Source organism: Citrus sinensis, chromosome 4 (assembly GCF_022201045.2).
Source record: "Citrus sinensis cultivar Valencia sweet orange chromosome 4, DVS_A1.0, whole genome shotgun sequence".
Lineage (NCBI taxonomy): Eukaryota > Viridiplantae > Streptophyta > Magnoliopsida > Sapindales > Rutaceae > Citrus > Citrus sinensis.
Genome location: NC_068559.1, coordinates 19883241 through 19905286, shown reverse-complemented (window position 1 = coordinate 19905286; position 22046 = coordinate 19883241). Strand labels below are relative to the sequence as shown.

At 33.7% G+C, this 22046-nt stretch overlaps 2 protein-coding genes across 2 annotated transcripts; one reads left to right on the top strand and one right to left on the bottom strand.

The window, feature by feature from the left end:
- Nucleotides 1-3759: 3759 nt before the first annotated feature.
- LOC102621698 (uncharacterized) lies at nt 3760-11087 on the top strand. The gene is made up of 5 exons (XM_006484766.4): nt 3760-4124; nt 4230-4273; nt 4348-5014; nt 7524-10657; nt 10741-11087. Exons 2-4 carry the CDS (start codon nt 4242-4244, stop codon nt 10653-10655), a joined length of 3831 nt encoding a protein of 1276 aa, XP_006484829.1. The 5' UTR covers nt 3760-4124; nt 4230-4241; the 3' UTR covers nt 10656-10657; nt 10741-11087.
- A 1361-nt stretch (nt 11088-12448) lies between these two features.
- On the bottom strand, nt 12449-13652 carry LOC102621987 (HVA22-like protein f). The gene is made up of 5 exons (XM_006484767.4): nt 13476-13652; nt 13338-13364; nt 13102-13224; nt 12763-13015; nt 12449-12681 (listed from the first exon to the last, which is right to left on the bottom strand). The coding sequence occupies exons 1-5, from the start codon at nt 13520-13522 to the stop codon at nt 12655-12657; spliced, it is 477 nt and encodes a 158-aa protein (XP_006484830.1). The 5' UTR covers nt 13523-13652; the 3' UTR covers nt 12449-12654.
- Between the last annotated feature and the right edge of the window lie 8394 nt (nt 13653-22046).

Here is a 22046-nt window from a genome sequence, read left to right as displayed (position 1 = left end):
TATAAATAAAGACCCATCTATAAGAGAAATGAGTTTTTAGCCTCTAAAAAAGCACGGTTCATACTTCATACTTAAAGAGAGAAACTCATCTTTTCCATCTTTCTTCTTTCTTTAATCTTGATCAAAGACTAACTTGGGCCTTGGAGTGACCTTTTCAGGTACTCACCTTGCCAAATTCGAGGTCAACAATCGTAATAAATTCTCCACAAACTACAAGCACAAGTGAAACTAAAAATCCAACGCCTTCACTCGTGATCCAAAATAGACTTTTTGTCTACTTTCTTAATGTTGATAGCTTCAAAAACAATTAACCATTTGTGATATGGTATTATATCCTATTTGTTTAAGTTCCAATATCCAAATTAGAATATACAATGGGTAGGAGAACTTTCTTAAACCACCTTTGTTAACCAAAATAGACTTGGTGAGGTGTCGCAGCTTTTCAAACATCTTGAATCTCAACATGTTCAAAGCATAAATAAAATGGAAAACATAAGAAACGAAAAAAAAAGTAAAATTTACGCAATATATATATATATATATATATATATATATATATATATACGATAACTCTTGTGCTAAGTAGAAAGCCGGGAGATTGAGATAGAGATCAGCACTAAAACTTACAAAGTTTCTCTGCAACAATAACAAAGGACAGAAACTATAAACCGTCTTTTTCAAGAAACTAGAGAATTTAACTTAAAAATGACTTAAAATAACCATTTAACTATATCATTTAGTGAATGATGGTCAAAATAATACGATTTCAAGCACTTTCTATAATGATTAAAAAAATATATTGAAATTTCATGTTATTTATTTAAGGTAACTTTCATATCCATTTTATTTCATAGACCCCTACAATTTAGTTTGACTAGTAATTGAATTCTAAAGTACCAAAGTGCCCTTTCAAATAAAAAAATAAAATAAAATAAAAAATACTATCAAACACTGGTTACCATTTTTGTTCAAATAAAAAAATAGATATCAATGACAATTACCAAAACATTAAATCCTATTCCCAAATGAAAAATTCAAAAACCGATCGAAATTAAATAACCCTATTGCCAAGATAAGAAAGAAAACTTTAGGAAAAAAAAACTTCAGCCAAAAAAAAAAAAAACACCATAAACAAGTCAAAGTTCCAAAACCATAATACCTCCTAATAAACCTGAAATTAACCCTATTTTACATTTCGAAAACTTTATATACAATATAAAAATTTTGATATTTTGTTTTCAAGTTTTTTAATTTGACCTCATACACGTAAGAAGCTAGAATCAAATCGCTGTCAAGTAGTGAATGGACCCGACCCACGTCAGCTTCCCAATTGGAGAACTGGTCTACGTTACCATGTCATGTGTCGCATGCATGCTCAATTTATCATACACGTCATCGTTGAGCCATTCAAACTCCCAAGATGTCTTTTGATGATGCTCATATACATAATATGTGAAAAGTAACGGGGGTGCGATTGTAAAAAGTGCTGGGGACGAATCGATAACCCTAAAAGTAGGTATCCAAAAAAAAAAACACATAACAAAACAAAAATCAACGGTCATTATCATGCGGTCTCTTAACCCTTCACCATCCTCATAATGTTTCACGTACTTTTGAGTCTCCCTTGTCCAGCTCCGCGTTAAGTAAAAAACAATTATACTCGCTGCATTATGCTGCCACGTGTAATCTATGGAAAAGTAAGCGGCTTTTGGTCGACTAGGCTTCATCATTTTGAGTTTTTGAGAGTCCGAATGCGCTTGGACCGCGTGATTGGCACGTGCGAAACTTTACTCCCACCTTGTTTCACTTCCAATGTAGCAGGGCTAGTAGCTGTAGCTAGTAGCCCATGAAATGGCGGCAAATCTAAAAGCTCAATAGAAACGTTGTCTGTAATTGTCACACTATTTTTATATTATTTGGAAAATGGAAAACCTCACAATCGAGACTCTTCATTCTTCAAGATCAAGAGTAATAATAATATCACGGCATATAATTAATTATATTATTGTTGTTGTCCCTAAGTCAAAAGAATCGCGAAATAATTATGTAAAATCTCTTAAACTTACGATGTAGTCAAAGATTAATATTTAATGATGCCAAGTTTTTAAATCAGTTAAACTCATGTTACAGTAGATACTTTATACTAGGGTCCAAGTTTTTAAAAAATTATTAAATGCGAGATCATATCAATAACGAATAATGCATGAAATGGCTTTATGACACGTGAAATTGAGCAAATTTTGAGCTTAATGTTACTCCTTTCACTATTTATGCTTCGCTTAAAAGAGTGTTTACAAATTCCAATTATTTCCACATTTTTAATGAAATCTGTTTTTGTGCGGCCAAGAGAAGGGCAGTAGGGGAACAAGATATGATGGAGTCCATTGCTCATGAGAGCTAGGAATGTCGACATTTGATTTTTATATGAATCTCAAATGCAATTGGAGTTATAATTGTAAGGGTCACATCAAATTCGTTATAATATTTAACATCATGTGACTATTAACATATAAGCTGTTACATGAGTTGGGACTCAAAATATTAAATTTTTATTAATATTATTTATGAAGCTAGACTAAGAGAGACACTAACTGTAGAACTGGGACTGAAGATACTTTTGGATAATTTTCTCAAGCTGTGATAATATTTTGGATGTAGGTCAGCATGCATGCAAGCCAGTGACTCTAGATTTAGATTTTATCTAGCTTTGTCTTGCTATTAGATATAGCAATCTACAAACCCTGCTGCTCTTTGTTTATACTTAATATGTATCTATATATGCAAATGATCATCCAGAACTTAAGGTCCAACTTCTTTTATTTATAGTGATATTCTATATAGCAATTTCTATATAGTTATAAAATATTATGGTCTTAATTTGGTCAATTATAAATAAGAATAAACTCTATTAATTTTTTTCTAGATTGAAGGAACTTACCTCCACATCTTAATAATTACATTAAAAGTTTAAGATGTAACAATATATATATATATATATATATTTTAAAACTGTTGGGGACATTAATTTATACAATATATAGTATTTATATTGAGAAAAAATATTAAAGAGAATACAAACATTAATTTAAATATTTTAGATGACTTTTTTTATAATACTAAATAGTTTTGTGCACTAATTTTTAGAAACTAATCTATCTTTTTCATAAATATCTATACGTAATATTTGACATATTCTTTTAATTAATTATTAATATAGTATATATTTTACCTTTATTTCACTTGCGTTAACAATAATTAAGATAAAACTTTAATTTTTGTAATAACACTTCTATTAAATTATATATAATTTCGTAGTAATAATAAAATTAACTTGGCTCCAACAAAGAGAAATTTGACTACATATATGCATCCACACACACACACACACACAGAAAAACAATGAATTTAGCATTGGTTGCTACTGAACTCTATGGGGACGCGAGGGGACCTCAAATATATTTACCATGAATGATGCTGCTTCATATGCCTCTCATTCAATGTTTTTTTATTGATTTAAAAACCTCAACGTGCATGGACCACAACCCATTACTTACTACGTAGATGGCGCGTGTTCATCACGCGCTGAACCACTGCGCGTGCGATGGCCTAGAGGCAGGAGCGAATCTTTGTTCCATTATGCCAACACGAGTCCGTATAACTGCTACAGTGGAAGACATATGTAGTATCAGTACATGGGTCTAAAATAATGTAAAAAAGAAAAAGGGCAGTGAATTAAATTACCTTTTAATTAAATAAATAAATAACGAAGAAGAAGAAGAAAGTGAAATTGATATTCTCTGAAAAGCTTTAGCGGTCGCAATTCTCATACGTCGCTGTCAGTTATAAATAAAAATTAAGGGGAAGCAATGCCTGTCCTGTAGAATTGATGTGAAGAATAAGAGGGCTAGCTGCCGCTGCTGCTGTTATGTAATCAGAAAGAAGCCCACTGCTTTCTCTCGAGCGGGAAAAAAATGGGAGAAAAAAGAAGAGAAAGAAACAAAGCCTTTCTCTCTCTTGGCTCTTTCTATGTTGTTGACTGATCACTTCTTGTGAGATCTCCTGTGTTTATTTTTTTTTCTGCTTTGAAGCTGTTCTTCGATCGCTCACTTCAAAAAAATTTGTTGGTATGAATTTTTTTTTAAAATTTTTTTTCCAGCTTCTCTTGTGAAGATTTTGTTAGAGTAAAGTATGTTGCTTGCTTTTCTTAGTTACTTTTTTTGTTTCTGTAGGTGACGAAAGCTATGGCTGTTGTGTTTGAGGGCTTCTCTATCCGGTTAGTTATATAGTTAGTTAGTTTAGTTTTGTATGGCATTTTTTTTTCTATTTTTAATTAACATGTTGTTACAGTGAGTACGCGGCGAAGAAGAGGAGCGTTGACATAGCGAAATGCTGGCCATTTGGTGGAGATTCTGATTCTATTTCTGATGAGAAGAAAAGAGAAGTTATTGAACCCTTGCTTCCGCCGATCACCGTCACAAAATTCCGCTGGTGGTCCCACGAGCTCGAACTGCTCAAGTCAAAAGAGGACGAGAATGAGGAGTCCTCCAGTGCTGTTGAAGAAATCCCTCAAGATATCACGAGAAATTATGATGATGACGATGACGACGACGCCGAGAAATTGGAAACGGTTTGTCCAGTTTTCCGGCAATTTGCAGGGGGCACAGTGAATGTTGTGAATGCGCATGTTGATAGCTGTCTTGCTGAGGCATCACGGGAGGAGAGAAGAAGGCAGTTGACATTGGCCGTGAAGGGAAAGTCGAGACAGCCCAAGAAAAGATCCATTGTTGAGATTTTCGCTGTGTCTCAGCAGATCCAGAAGGTTGATGTTGATGCTGATGATGATGAGAATTTGGATGCGGTTGATGGCCAAGAAGATGAAATGAATTCGAAGAGTGAAACAAAGAAGAAGAAGAAGAAGAAGAAGAAGAAGAAGGTCAAGAAAGTGAAAGTCGTGAACAAGTTGATCATCAATAACAAGACCAACAAGAAGGATAAGTTGAAGAAAATTAATAAGGTATGTGTGATTCTTTAAAGCTTGATTTTGTTGAAAACTTTTACAGCATTTTCATTGATGAAGAAATGTATATTTATGATTCATTATTTCATGTCATTGATAGAATATTTTGATTGTGTTAGTTACAATACTGTATGCAAATCTTGATTAAGAATTTGCAATCTTTGTCACCTTTATGCCTAAATCACTGCTGGAAAAGCTGGTTCAATTAAAGACTGTATGTATATATGTATTTGTTTATTATGAGCAATGAGGGTTCAGAATAAAAAGAAAAAGGTTGAAAGAAAGAGAGATGGGGTTTTCATGTTTGACAAGGTGGGTGTGTTTTGCTGATCCAGCTGTGCAGTACGGGATTGGGTGGAGATGGCTTTTATAGGCCTTGAGGGTGAGGGTTTTTTGTCCTTAGTTTGGCATATCAATTATCAAATCCTTGATTAATGATGCTGTTTCTTGCTTCACTGTTTGAAGCTATAGCATTTTTATTTTATGTGAAAGATTTAATCATTTGGGCATGGGGGGCCAGTCAGAATGTTTTGATCTCATGGCCAGCCTTAAATTTGATCATATGGATTGGAGAGGTTATGAAAAATCTAGTGTGTCTGATGTTCAAAGTAAGTTTTCAAAAGGACTGTGCTGATGGTAAGATATATAAGTCTTGTTGATGATCTACACCAATGAGTTATTTGATGCAACTAATCCTGGACCGCAGCAACAGAAAAAAGAAAGAGCAAATACCATATCATGGTGTTATCTTGTCGATTGCTTGAATAATGTACTTTTAATCACGGAGATTACTTTATGAAGTGGGATATACAAATATTAGTTTGACTTGTTGGTTGTTGGAGTTGGAAAAGTAAATTTTTGCATAACTTCGAATCTTTATGTTAAAGAATACAATGGATGCATGATTATTTTGTATTCTGGGGCACTGTATTTTGGTGTTTGAGTGAGCTGGATGAGTTATGTGTATGCTCGCAGATGGTTCAAAGGAGGGATGCTACGGTTGTTTAAGAAGGTTCATCAACAGCAATAGCTTCTTGTCAGTTATTCCAGGATAATCGCTTTGGATTTTCAACTTACCCCCTATGTTAAAATCCCAAAGCTGAAGATCTTTTTCATTATTTTATGGCACTTCTTCCTGAAACAGGATGCATCTTGGTGTCACTAGATTGGCCATCATTTTGCTCTATGTGGCCTGTGGCAAGATTTTATTTTCTTTGAGGGATTCATTTTACGTTTTGTTCAATGGATTTTCACTTGGATGAGATTCTAAATTTCTAATGTTGAAGCTGCTGGTGCGAGGTGAATATTTTTTGAGAACTACCATCACTGGATATCTACCTTGAATTTACAAACTTTCAACTGTTAATGAAATATTCCTTTAAAAAGAGCTTGAATGTTGTTCAGAAGAACATATTGCAGGTGCTATTAGGGCATGAAAGGGATAAGTTTGTGACTTGCATTTGTAATCTTCGGCGGTGTGAGCTTAGGCTGAAAGCAAATTGCGAAATTAAATTACCATATTTAGATGCTGCTAGATATAGTCCAACAAAAAGGATTGTAATTAAGATATTTGTTGAAGAAATAAGTTGCTCTTTCCAACCTGAAGAACTGCAACTTGAATGAAGTTACGGATGTTACGTTTTTATTATTTTCAGGAAAATGTTATATGTAAAAGAGTTCGGTAATTTTTCGTTACTTTATAAGATAACTGAAAAGTCTTTGGATCTGGAAACATATCTGCTGAATTTGAAAACCTCCTAATTTTCATTTTTTTTAAGGCCTTATTGTTTTAACATCATGCCTAGTTTAATTCACGTTTATCATGTTAGCTTTAATATTTCTTCTCAATGAATATATGCATTTTATTTAGTTTTTGTTTGTTGGTGATAACAGCTGCTAATATCTGTTTATTTCCTTGTATTTTTGGCCTTCATATCATTTGACGATTTAGCTTTCATTTATGATTATGACTAAAAGCTCTTACATCTGCATTTACGTTCTTGGCTAGTGCTCTTGCTGATCCTATATCCTAAAACTAATATTTAGTGAAGTATTGGCAAGAATGAGAAATGAATTGTCTGTTTAATTGAGCTATAAAATTTTGGGAGGTTTCTTTTATGTGTTATTTTAGACATTATGTGTTTTTTATGCTTTATGCTTCAATTCAGGAAATATGCCTACTTTATATTTTACTATTCTGATTGATCCTTTTTCTTATGTATTAGTTGTAAGTGCACATACATGTGCTTGTACATGCATTATAATGATCAATGATGCAACAAAGTAGTCATATCTCTAGGATAAACTTGTCACAAACTCCAGTAAGCTCCACCTTAAATTACCAAGGCATTAGTCAGAATCTGCACATCTACTAGTGAAGTAAAATGTAAAGTTCTGCACATCTATTAGTGAACTGAGTTACGTTGACAGCTAAATTTAGTATAGTTACAAATGTATCTACTTTCTAGTTTATTACATGTTGTTACAGCTTTCTTGTCTGTTTTAGGAGAATGCTAATAAGCTCAAACAGCAAACTCCAGTCAAATTTATCAGACAATTGGATGATTCATCATGTAACAAGGGGTTTGCAAAGGACATCTTGGATTCTGTTACTATTCATGGAATGAAAAGACATCCGAAATGCTTATCTAATAAAAAGAAGCACAAAGTAGTTCAAACATCGAAATTGATGACAAAGCATTATGAAAAAATTCGGGGCATTCTCAAGAAGCACAAAAATGATGTTCCTGGGCAGAATGCTACAATTTGCAGCCAGCAGAGTGCTAGTCAAGTGACTCCTTGCAGCATTCAACATTCAGACAGGCGTGTCAGATTCTCAGGCAAAGATGACATACTTGGTCCAAGAATGGAAAGTGTTTCTTCTTTTGAGAAAAGCATTTGCAACCTATATTTAGATGCCTGTGCTTCTTCATCACAGAAACACCAGTTGATGGGAAGTGAGAAAGAATTAGCCACTGTGAATGAAATGTATGGTGATGTGGGATCAATTACCATAGAAAATGGAACTGGGCTGCAACGTGTGATTGAAAAGGACTTTTTCCCCAATGGCCATGATCGTGTTGATATACCAAATTTTCTGAGGCCAGATATTGCTTCTCAAGAAAAATTAAAGCATCTGTCAGAGAACTCCATATCCCTTAGTCAAGTTTCAGTCCATGATGATAATTTGCATATGTTTGATCGAGGCAACCAAATAACTTCTCATAGACCACCATATGCTGGTTTTCCCAGACTTATTTCTACACTAAACGAAATAAGCAATCCATGCATAAATTCTCATTTTGGTGGTACTGTTGCTAGAGCTTCCAATCCCAGTGATAATTTTGTTGATTATTTTGAAAATCATTCCCATGGAATTGCTGAAATGACTTCAATGGAAAATATGAGGGGATTTCTGCAGCGTTCATCTTCTGGATTTACTTTAAATGGAAGTGCTAATGTAAGGCTTCCATCTGCGTCAGAAAATATGACTGGCTATGCTGCGCAACCATGTTCTCATCTGCCTACATTGGGAAGCTTGTATCCTTTTCCAGAGTGGAAGCAAAGAACGGCTTCCTTCAGTCAAAACTTCATGAATGATGAATGTTTTGGTTTGCCTCTCAATTCCCAAGGTGAGCTTATCCAGGCAAGTTCAAATGATAAAGGAAGTTTTAACCTGATAAAGAAGACGAGTGTAGGAACTGGTTTGTCCAGTTGCTTACCCGTGGATAGCTTTGACCGGCAAAAATGCAAAGGGGCTTGTTCCCACATGAATGAGAGGCATTTTGTTGAGAAAGCACTTTCAGGAGAGCAGCCAAATTTGTTTTGTGGGGAGAAATATGTGAAAGAGAACTATAATTTATATATACCAGCCAGACTAGGCGTTTCTGGACCTGAGGTTACTGCAAAAGATGGTGTCAACTATCTAAATTCGGGGAGTGGAAGCAACCACCCTATATGCCGGTTGGATTCAGACCGACATATGATGAACTTTTTCAATGGATTCGGCCAATGTGACCAGCTTCAGAATCAAGAGAGAAATAGGTTGATTCCTTCAAAACAGAATTCAGATTTCATGTCACTAAACACTACACAGCTAACAATGCGATTGATGGGTAAAGATGTTGCAATTAGCGGAAGTAGCAAAGAGACACAAGGGAATCTGGATGGAAAGGTATGGACTGACAAGGGAATCATAGCAGATCATTGTTCTTTGGGTACTGCCCCAGACAATTTGTCTGTCAAAAGGCATTTTCAGGAGGACTGCTGTTTAAATCCAGCATCAGGAAAATCAATTCAGCCATCAGAAATCCAAAGCAGTGAGGCCAGCAATGCACCAATGACGGTTCCAGGTTCTAGGCCTTTTCACCCATATGTCAACTGCAAAACTAATGATGTAATTCAAAATCCTATCCTTCCCAGCAACGGGAATCATAGTCCTAAATCACACCGTGTTGCTTATCTGCCCACTTTCCCTTCACTATTTAGTAGGGAAACAAACTTCCACAAGCCCTTCATACATGGATCAGAAATTTTAGGGGTCAGCTCTCATCTAGCTTCTGTATCGACTCCTCACATTAATCAGCATTTGCATTGGAGTCCTGCCAATCCAAAATACAAGCAGAATCATCCTCGAGGTACAAAATCGGCTTTCAACTTTCCTTTCTTGCACCCAGATTGTAGTGAACCTGTCCAACAATCTTGGTTCCGAAGCTCTACAGAGAGACTGCTACCATGGTTACATGCAACTCCACAGGTAAAGACGCCTTTGGTCCCTTGTCAGACTTTTGGTGATATAGATGGCAGATACCCTCCTCATTCAACTGAAATGAACCTGCTTGCTACCCCATCAGTGCATAGGCCAAATGTTGTGTGTCCTTCCCATGCCATAATCTCTCAGTCACACATGCAGAGTTCAGTTGGTCCAGCATCTGTTGTTCACCCCTCATCTGTTCCAGCCTTTTCAGATATCAGACCAACCTCTTCAATTGACATGAGCTATGGAAACAGAAACATGGTTATAGACAGAATGCAGTCAAAAGGTTGTGGCATTATAGGCCTTGACCATTGTCAGAAAATGAAGAAGAGGCACGCGTCTAAAGAAAATGATCGGACAAAGCCTACTAAGAAGCTTAATTTAGGAATTCCTGAAGATTTAAGTGTTGTGACAGAGTTGACAAGAGAAGATTATCAGAGGAATAACCAATTTTGTGCAAGAGCTTCTCAATGCAATTCAAATGGGGATCAAGCAGGCAGTTCACTATGTGGTCCCTTAGAAAAGCAAGAAGATGCAAGTGCTACTGCAAGATTGGCAAGACACAATCTTAACCAGGAGAATGGACAATTTGAACTCTATTCAGACAGTGCTGAAGCAAGCGCTGTAGGCTGTGTTTCAAATGACAGTCAAAGCATTGGAGTCGGAGCTTCAGCTGGCATTGATTCTTCTAATCTGGACAGTATGGGAAGATCTGGTCCTGTCAAACTAAGTGCAGGAGCAAAGCACATCTTTAAACCAAGCCAAAACATCGACCTAGATGACTCCAGGCTGGTCCACCTAACTATCCCTTTTGCTGCAATGCCTGATTCTAATATCTTCTTAGAGTCTCAGAAGAAAACAACAAAGATTTACAGGTTTTAGCAGTAAGTATTTATTAAATCCTGTAATTGAAATTTTGTTTGATTTTCACATACTCATACATCATATTGCCATGTTCACGAAACAGGTTTGCTCTTCCTAATAAAACATGTCTCACTGCTCTGGTTGGCTGACTTCAAAGGAAATGTGTATCATCAAGTGCAGTACTCATAGAGGCTTTTGTGACTACCTCCAATGTTTGGAATTATGTAACCATATTTTATTTACAATCTTTTTCTCTGAGATCTGTCACTGAATTATGTTTTTTTTTTTTTCCTTTCGTTCTTAATTGACTATTTCACGCATGAGCATCTGTAAGGAATTCGAATGCTTTGCCAAATTATGACTCGAAATTCCGAACATTTAGCCGTGGGGAACTTTTTCTTTTTAAGCATGAAATTGTTGCTTAGATGATTATCTAGTTTCATTCAATTTTGATGCTAGAGATGAAGAAAACTTTTTCTAGTATAGCTTCTTCGTTTTCGTAGAATTAATATTGCAAAATGTTGTATTATATTTTCTTGGAAATGATTGATATAAACATGAAGAGGGACCTAAGTTCTGTCAGATATGAACTTTTACATGAGTAAATACATGCCCTACTAAATAGGAGTGAATATAACGATCCTAGAAAAAAGGTTAATGAAGACACTCACAGTGTTATACTGCCGGGTTTTTAATAACCACACAAAATATTCTAAAAAATTCTACAATAATACCAGAATATATGATCAAAATTTATTTGTAACTTTGATTATTTAATGGGAGTATGGTTTCTTTGAGGAGGAAAAAAAAAATGGTTCACAGCCGCTCTACAAGATGCAGATATGTGACACCATGAACATACAAAATAAGATTCTCAGGTATAATTTATTGATCAATACATAAAATTCAATCAATACATTGAATAAAAGTATGATAATTTCTTCAATTCTCTGCTGAGAATAGAAGGATATTTGTTTTGATTGGGTCGGTTCCTATACGTATGTTTTGTCTACCTTACTTTCTTTTCTTCATTATCATTACTGGAACAAGTTTATACTAATCTTTCAAAAAATAAAAGATAAAAATTCTCCTATCTAAGCTATTATCCTCCTACTTGGCTGACATAAGTATACTTAAAGGTCCTCTCTTGTAAGAAATGATCAGTTAGAATTCGCGACCTCCTGATGGTAATGCAGCGCTTTGATGGTTTTGGTAACTTCGTTACTCTTTTGTCACTAATAATGATACCATTCGATATATCACGAAATATAGAGTCCTGTTGTGATCGCGAAAATGTATTAGATATTAAAATTTATTTTTACACAAATTAATTAAATTCTGAAAGGTTGTATTAATAAATATTACAACTCTTGACCAACAATTAGTGGGATTTATCATAGCACCGCACTAATTTTTTTTTTTTTTTTTCGTAACTACAACTTTTATTTCAATGGTTATGATTCGAAACCACAAACATTTTAATACTAAATAGACCCTAAAATTAAAATCTATCTCCAAGAGCAAAGGTTAAAGCAGTGATCTTGGAGAGTAAAGAGAAGTAGAGAACATGTTGAAGGGAAATTTATTATGTTTTCACAATCACTTTTGAGAAAAAAGATAATGTTTCCCCATTGATAGAGAAGCCTCGTGACTCTATTTTGAAGATTCCACGTTGTGATTTAAGGCTCACCTTGTGTGCTGAAAGGTTGCATAATTTGAAGATCCAAAGTGTCCCCATGCCAAGACATGTTATGGTCCGTTATCGATAAAAAAAAATTACTATTTTAACATAAAAAATCTCAAATTAACGGTTAACAATTAATTCTAGTTTGTCTTTGTATACATTCGTCAAGAACATTTACAGTAACAAATTCATCTCATTCTCTTTGGTAACACAAATTAATTAATTAATTGGAATATATGCTCTAGCTCGTGGGATCTTTCCATCTTTACATTTTACATAAGAGTTATAATTGAAGAGAATGCGAGGCTGATCTGATGACGTAGTTGGAGATCCTCAACGCTTCTTTGTTTCTTTTTCAGCCTGCAAAAACAACACGAAACATATATATGATGAGCCACTGCATATAAATGTGTTTAACTTTTTAATTCAGTAATTAATTACCGCTTTGATAGCCCGCTCGACAGCTTCCCATCCATGTTTCTCAACATATTGAGAGACTGATTTTCTAGCATCAAGGCTCATCATCTGAAGAACCTTCCTCTGATCTGCCGTATAATTTGATGATGGGCTCACATACCCACCAATCTTTACATATCTCCTTATATGCTTTTCATATATATAAGCTGCCCCATGGAACATTGGCAGCACCAACCACATGCAAAATAGTAGCTTCATGTATGCCCAAAATGGAAGCCTGCATGCATGCATGGTTAATTAATTAGTAGATATTTTACATACAATTCTATAAACACTTAATGAGAATGAAGCATGCATATGTACCAAGCGAGGACTTTGTAACATGATAGCTCAAATAAGGTTATGAAAGAGTATATAATCCAGTACGTCAGCCACTGCTGGTCATCTAGAGTTGAAGGCGACTCAATTGCTCGCAATGATGCGTATCTGTATGTACATTCATATCCATACAAATAATTAAACGTCTAGTTCATTATGTTATATAGTTCATTTTATTACATTTAATACAAAATAATTTTTACTTAACGCTTTTCACTTACAATGGATAAAGAAGCATAACTCCTGGCCTGTTCAAAACACAAATCAAATTTAATTTCTCGGCAAGGATTTAAAAGAGAAAAAATTTAGAGACATATATATAAAAGAGCAATTATTAAATTAATTAATTAATTAATTACCCGATCAGCGCATCCAAACGTTTAGCGATTACTGCAAGAACACCCATATTGCAGTGTTATGTTCTTTTGATTAATTTTCCCAATTGATCGAAATGATAATGCTAAAATGATTTGATTTGCTGTGAAGAGCATGCAAAGAGGGCAAAATAAGTATTTAAAAGGTTTTAAGAGTGGGCGTGTTTTGATCATGAAAACAAGTAAAGAATTTTTGTTGCAACGATCTCTCTTTCCTTTGTCAACAAGACAAGCATCGAAGAAAACATGGGAGAAATTAATCATGCGAAAAGTTTTACTTATTCTTTACACCTTTTAAATGTCTACGTTATGCCTTAACTCCCTTTCTTCTGTGGCCTTCCTTCCTCTTTTTAGAATTAATATTTATGATTTCACAAATTTTTTTTAAGAAGAAGAAAGGGGAAAAAAAAAAAACTCAAAAAGAACCTTTTTATGACTAATTTATAAAGAATATTCTAATAAAAACCAAGTGCAGATTGATGCATGTATAAAAAACTTAAAGTCATTAGAGATTGATGCCCACATGACAATTAGAGTACACATACATAAAATAAATTTAATAAAATGGCCTCTATATGTCTATAGTTTATGTTTGCCAAAATGTTCGATTTATGATCCGATACATTACATAGCATGTGTGTTGTTTGTTAAAGCCACTAATATTACTTTGGAGTGGAATCATCATGCTCAAAATTCAAAAGACACAAAGAAAACAAAAAGAATATTGTGATAAAAAGGCTATCACTAAAAGTGAAGTTATCGAAGGGCAAAAGGATTTGAGAATGACTTTGCTACATCATTGCGTCAATTCCGCCCTGTCTCTGTTGGCCAACTAATTAATTTTTATTTAATTGAGTGGTCCAATAATAACAGCAATGTCCTTCCGTAATTATTCCCAAACTCTCATTTTGAATTAAACTGTTTGTATTTGTCATTATGAAGTCTTTATAAATGATCAACACTCGCTGGTGGTAAAATTTTAACTAGCCAATGAAGGGGTGGCGCGTATACAAGAAAGTGTTTTGAATATAAAAGTCCTCGACAAGCTTTAAATTGAGAGTTTAAAGGTTGGGTCATTATGGAAAAAAAAATAAAGTAATATCTGAAAAAAATTAGAGGATGTCTCCTACTTAGTGCTGAATTATTGCCGAGAATCATTTGGAGACAACAATAACACTGATAGGGTTTCCATTAAAATTAATACATGTTAGTATGAGATGACCCATCGGAACCCATTCAAAATCCTTTCTAATTGTTATGGGCACTAAAATCGAGAGAGCGGACCACACCAGACATAAGTAAGGCAGCTGCTCTCATCAAGGATAATTGAGTGGAGACAATCTCTCTCTTACGAAATGTGAGTGGAGTAGCTATCTCTCGAATATTAGAGAGGGTTTAAAGTATTTGTCTAAGTGCTTCAGTGGGTTAATGTATGGTGGTGGTACCAGTTGTTTAGTACGACTGTAAATATTATAATTGTAATGTCTGATTTAATATCAGTAACCATCTCTGTATAACAAAATTAAAAAAAAAAAGGGAGACCCCACTTTAAAGAGACTTGAGGACTGAAATTAAATAATTAGATTACACAGTTGCCCCTATTAAGGAGGGAAAGAGCCATATATGAATTGCCACAAGTAAAAAAGAACTAAAACCACTCTAAGGGGTACACTACTATAAAAGATTAAGTCAATTCCATCACAAAGGAGGTCCTCTTCACTCTTTCACTTCTTTATATTTATATTTAAGGTTTCATAAAAACCCAACCTTAGGAATGACAATGGGCACCGCTCGCAGCGGGTTTGCCATTAGCAAACCCAAATCCGCACAAAATTTAAATTATCAAAATCACCCGCAACCTGCAGTGAGTTAATTTTTTTAAAAAAACCCACCCGTTACGGGTTTTGACAATTACCAAACCCGCAATGGTATCCGATAGATTTTTTGTGGGTTTATACATTTAAAATAACAAATGTTTAATATATAAATTTACAATAATAACCTCAAATTCCACATAACATACTCATTTTTAAATGCAACCAATGTAAACGAAAAATTAAAATTTCAACATCAATTCAACACAAATTCTCAAATTTAAGTATAAAATACACAAATCCATTCAAAAACACCGCAAACTAGTATAGAAAAATAACAATTATATTTTATATTATCATTCAACACAAGTTCAAAGAGAAGATCTTCATTTCATTCACCATCATTAACACTCATCCAACATGATGCCTACAATAATGACTAAGATTAATATTTTTCAAACAATAATATTTTTCAAATAATAATTCAAAAAATATAATAATGAAAAAATTCATGCATTAAGTTAAAGAAGAATAGTCCATACAAAAATACTTTGGTTATTTGGCACTTTGCATAATTGCATTATTTTCTTTATATATTTTTAGATTTAATTTTTTCAATTAAAATTAAATTAAAAATATTAAAAAAAAACATTGCAGGTCTAGCGGATATCCATGCGGGTACCGGCTGGATATTGGGCTCATATCAAATCCACCAGCATCTAAGTGCAGGTTCCAATTTGTAATACCAAATCCGCCTGCAACCCGCAAAATTATCAGTAGTAGGTGGATTTTGGCAGGCGTGTTTGGGCGGATTTATGGGTTTGTGGGCACAATTGCCATCCCTACCCAACCTTCTCTTGACCATATACTGACTTGATCGTCGAAGTATCATCATCGACTATTGTTGATGATTCCTTTAACGATCGTTTTCCTCTTTTTTAGGTTTTATGTGAGCCTTTCCCATCAAGTCCTTCCCAAAAATTTAGAGAAATCATCTTCAAGACAAGTCCTCAAATATTTTGGTCATTAAAATCGAGCCATTATCCTGTCCAAAATATTGTGAAATATGAGCAAGAGCAGATAAAAGATGATAATGTCAACCTCGGGAGCAATAAATTTAATCAAAGGCGAAGTTGGATATGATCTTGATGGAATGATCATTTTACGTGGCTATCCATTGGCTCTGGTTGACCATTTCGAATTCAGAGTATTTGTTAAGAATTTGAAGCAGCTTTTTGGACTTGTAACATCTAACACAGTTAAGGCCGACTGTATAGAAATTTATGCAAAAGAGAGACTAAAAGTTTGTGAAGTGTTGGATAAATTGCTGGCAAATCCAGCCTCAGTGCTGATGTGTGGTGTGCTACGGGTGATTTTGAGTACTTGTATTTGACAACTTACTTCATTGACGATTAATGACAATTGAAGAAGAAGACTTTGGATTTCATTGCAATTAATCCCTCTCAAACAGAAGATATGCATGCAAGGTTATCATGACATGTCTAATGGAGTGGGATATGGACCGTAAGTTGTTCTTTGTGGCTTTTGATAGTGGGGCTAGCAGCAACAACATTGTATGTAGAATCAAAGACAGGCTGTCACAGAACCGATTCCTCTATTTAAATGATCAATTATTTGATGTACGCTGTGCTGCGAATGTTGTTAATTTGATGGTTCAAGATGCTCCAGAAGCACTATCTAATGTTACAACTAAGATTAGGGAAAGCATTCGATATGTTAAAAGTTCTCAATCAACACAAGCAAAATTTAATGAACTGGCTCTACAAGTTGGAATTGAGAGTCACAAGAGCTTATGTATTGACAATCCTTCACTGTGGGACTCGACGTATTCCATGCTTAAAGATACATTCGAGTACAGGAGACATTTAGTCGTTAGCAAGAATTTGAACCAGACTACAGAATGTGCCCATCTGATGTGCATTCGGAGGGAGTGAGTGCCACTATTGGCCGCTTGAAGCTCTTCGTTGAAGTTACTAATGTTTTCACAAAGAGCAAGCATTTGACTGCAAACATATGTTTTCCTGAGATTTGTGATTTACATTTGCAGTTGATTGAATGGTGCAAGAATCCAGATGATTACATTAGTATTTTTGGCTGTAAAAATGGGAAGCCAATTCGATGAGTATTGAGGAAATTTTGTTTATATTTCAAACATTTAGATGCAAATTCAATATTCCTGTCATGAGATCATATATTATGTGACCAAAGTCATGCATTATAAATTCGAACACAAAAACAATTGCTTCTTTTACCATGTTATCATAAAAAATTTTACACCAAGCAATCCAAAATATTCTTATGTGGCAAGATAGCGACATGTTGTCATCTAGCATTTATGGAATTAGGTAATGCATTGAATATTCGCACATCTTTCGCCATCATTTTTGAAGTTCCAATATAAGCATCATCATGCTGCAAGCTGCAGCTACCATCAAATTTGTGGTCCCTGATCAAATTTATCAAACCTGCAGTTGACAACAATGTACATTATTTGATTTTTGCCTTGTACTTTGTATTAGTTTCCTTTCTTTGTCAATGGTTTAAAAATAAAAGATGCAAAAATGCCATTCCATTTAACAATGCATCATTGCATCCCATTCAAATATGCCTTTGTTCATCTTTGTTTTTGACCACACAATCTTACTTTGCCCAATATATTCTTCCCTTCGTAATTAATGATATCAACTTTGTTCCACTTCTTCATGCTTCCACCACCGTTTTGATACGTATATAGGTCAATATTCCACCCCGTTTCAGCAAATTCCTTGTGCTTTGTTCACTCTAAATTCTTCTATATGTTTTAACCATTTTAGCTTATCTCAAAGTTTGATCAATTTCTTCTATTATTGAGAAGATGCAGCTAGATTTATATGTACACGTGTGGGGTTGTGCATGATTTCCATCATTTACTTCTAAATTTTAGAAGCCCCACATCTTTTACTAGTGCGGGGTTATTGAAACATGATATGTTAAGAGATGCGTATTGTTGTCAAGAAAACAATTGTCGTCAATTTTATATATACGAATATAAAGCAATAGTTTCTATGATTGAATAATCACTTTGAATGTGGATGAGAAAATTGTGCAAAAATTTTATGTAACAAAATTAAGTTAAAACAACCTAATCAATAAAAATTAAATCATACTAACGTTTACGTGAGTGAAGTTCAAACTTAAACCTCTTTTAACTAAATTGCACTTGACTTTGATGTATCATTTCTAAAAATATTTACTATAACTATTTACCTCCTATATTTTTTACTACTTTTAGAATAACCCAAATCTCTTTACACGTTCTATTGGAATTTTAATAATTTATCATTTTAGAGCGAGTTGTCTATTTAATCAAAATAAACATAGCTAATGCAGTTGGTGCTCTTCGTGCATCGCTCTTTCTTTTCTTTAAATTCTTGCGGTACGTATCTTTCAATCAAATCAATCAAAAAGATATACATACATATATGGAAAAAAAAATTAATAATCGAAGAGCCGAAGAGGAACCTCTACACAAAGAATATATACTAATAAGTCTTGACTGATTCGTCTATTTTGAAATTTTTATTTATGCTTCTTTAATTATCATCTTTTTCTTTTCTTTTTTTTCCAACAAAGATTTACTAATACAACTAATTAACCAAAGATTAGTGATACTGAACAATGCAATAGTGATAAACAAGTTAAACAATTTTAGAAAAAATGGAAGAACAAACTTTCTTCTCGGGCACCTTCCCTCCCCTCCTCACCCACGACTTGGTAAACACATATAACATAAGTCTCAAAAATTATGAATCGAAGACATTTTAATTAGCTAAAACAAAGGAATAAACTATATCCTTAATTTAAATCATTTTTAAGTCATATTTTAAGCTACATTGCATGGTGGATATACTAATTAAGCATATTATTGGACACACACATGCACACACACAGTTGGTCAATTGGTCAGATTTCAATGTTTTTAAATGTAAAAGAGGTAGAAGGGTGATGGGTGAGCAATTATAACTTCAGACAGTACGTAGCACCCAACATTGTGGTCCTTATTACTGCAAAAAATTTCAAGACTTTTTTCCTTCCCGAGTCGCAAGAAATAAGAAAAGTTTTGCCAATTGAATAAAGTTAGTCACTGTGGAGAATCAAAAGCAAAATGTAGCCCACCCGAGGCGAGGCATGCTATTTCACATATCCAGTAAATAATATCTTGTGTACTCTCCTTTGAAACTCAATGCATTTTTATTGTTCTAGCAAGAGTGAGGAAGTGATGAAAACTCACTGTTCTTTTAGTTAAATGAGTATTTCTACATTCATATTTCAAAACTGTCCTAATAGCACTTAAGAAAAGAATTGGTTAACTTATTGTAAGATTTAAATAATGATGGAAAGAAATGAAATAATAAATTGAACGATTGATTTTCTCTATCTTAATTATTGATTAAGAAAGATTGATTGTCAATAATTAAAAAATTGATTGTTTTAGTCTTTGCTAATCAATCAAATTATGTTAATTGTATCATTTTCTTTTTTAATTTTAGAAGAAAGCCTTTCCTTATACTCGTGAATCAAATGAATAAGAGTGAAATTTATTTCCTTCATATTATTTTTCTTTAAAATTAAGCTTTTGACTTTCATTCTTTTATTTTTACTATTTTACCCTAGAATCAAATTTGTTCAGATGCTTTACTTTTATGAGTCTGGCTCTAGGGGAACATAGTAAAGTGCCAAAAAGAAATTGGAATTTAATGGAAACTTCAAACAATAAGCGGATTTGATTGGTTTCAAATCAGGATGGGAGAAATGATTAATTTTGACAAATATCATGGAGGTTTTTATCATCTTCCCCTAGCAAGAGCGAGTAAGAACACTAAGATGGATTTTTTTTTGTCAGTGTTGAACTATATATTGTATGATTTGTCAATATTCATCAAGCTTATCATGGTGATAGGTCCAACTAGGAATGGTGTGAGGACATTGAAAAAGATTGATAATTACTACCTTGATTGACATTGCAATAATTTCCATCTTTTTAATATATAAATATATATACACATACGTACATGTAGCACAAATTTACACCAACATAGTCTATCAGCTAAAGTAATATAATAATAGAGCAGACTTTAAAGGGAAAAAAGGTTCAAGATAGAGGAGTTGACAACTTGATTCAACTTTGAAGCTAGTTATAAAATGTTGGTACATAACTATGCATTAAGGCATAGAAGTGGTTCAGTACTTTAGTCACGTTTTTAACATATATAATTAAAATATATAGATCAATATATCAATTTATTATTCATGTCACCAAGTTTGACTTGACATGCATGTTCTTCTTGACACTTTTAGTTTAATTTTATATAACTACTACTTAATGTTGATTTTTCAAAATAAATGCACACATATCATAACACTATTTATCTTGTTATATTATTAATATGGTATCTCAAAGATATTTTAAAATTTCTCCTATAATGAGGTATGCTAAATGCGCATAAAATTTAGTCAAATAATTATGCCATGCATGAGCATGACAATATAAATTTGTTATTAAGGCACTACTACTAATAGAAGGTTTATTCATTGGCGACTTTTATATAGTTCGGACTCAATGATAGATTTGGGGTACCATTCCCATCACTGTCACAATGATATGTTGACACAATCTAACCCGATCCCTCCGTCAGACTAGAGGCGGATCGTGCAAAAACTCATTGTATTACTTATCTCATGCTTATATATAAACTTCATATCATAAATTTAATCTATAAATAAATAAAGCTAGCTTTGGGCTCTACTATAAACATATAATAGTATTCGGACTTTATCTGAAAACATGCACAAAACTTGTGCACTTCACATCTCACTATACATTTCATATATAGAGTCATTTTCTTATGAGGGCATCCTCACTTCGTTAAAGTGAAGATGCATACTAAAATATAAAAAAAAATACAGATTTTAATACATTGAAGATTGCCAAGAACATCACCAAATGAGCATAAGGGGAAAATCGTGGTCATACCCAACAGAATATCATCATTGCATAGGTTCAACACACATGCATAGAGCACCTAACAAGAAGGGTACACATCTAGTGACTTGTAATCACATTTTATAAATGAGTCAATAATATAACATCCCTAAATATAATCATAGCATGTTACTACACCATGTAACCACACATAAATGCTTCATATAATGCATCATAGTAATAATGGCACTCCACTCATAAAACTTGATTCACTCATGGATTCGTTGGGCTCCTGAAAATTCCCAAGATTGTGGATTTCTCTTAAAACACAGGGTTTTAAAAAATAACTATTAGAACTGATATAGAAACTTATATGTATCATGAAAATTATAGCATAACTATTCAAACTTTATAAATCTATTATCTACTGATTCATTAGATATAAAACTAATTGCCCAATTCCATTTGCTACAACATTTCCTCTCAATTCCTCTTTTCAACTTCTTTTTCACTCTCGACTTCTTAATTTCTTTATGCTTTTCCTTCCTTATTATCTTATCTTTTTTTTTCTCCTGTCTATTTTCTCTTTTTCCTCACTCTCATCTTCTCTTTTTTTTTCTTTGCTTCTTCTTCCTCTTTTACACTCCTCTCTTTCTTTGCTCCTTATTTCTATCTGGACTTTTCAAAATGAAGTAAACGAACAAATTACTTAAACTTTATATATGAACCCATTGAAGCAAGCATTCAAATTGATAAAGC

Excerpts from the sequence above, each read along its gene's own strand:
- LOC102621987 (XM_006484767.4), bottom strand. The coding sequence starts at position 13,522 with ATGGGTGTTCTTGCAGTAATCGCTAAACGTTTGGATGCGCTGATCGG. Across the intron at positions 13,365-13,475 it reads CGTTTGGATGCGCTGATCGG|GCCAGGAGTTATGCTTCTTT; the intron begins GTAATTAATTAA and ends TGTTTTGAACAG. Across the intron at positions 13,225-13,337 it reads GTTATGCTTCTTTATCCATT|ATACGCATCATTGCGAGCAA; the intron begins GTAAGTGAAAAG and ends ATGTACATACAG.
- LOC102621698 (XM_006484766.4), top strand. The coding sequence starts at position 4,242 with ATGGCTGTTGTGTTTGAGGGCTTCTCTATCCG. Across the intron at positions 4,274-4,347 it reads TTTGAGGGCTTCTCTATCCG|TGAGTACGCGGCGAAGAAGA; the intron begins GTTAGTTATATA and ends ATGTTGTTACAG. Across the intron at positions 5,015-7,523 it reads AGTTGAAGAAAATTAATAAG|GAGAATGCTAATAAGCTCAA; the intron begins GTATGTGTGATT and ends TGTCTGTTTTAG.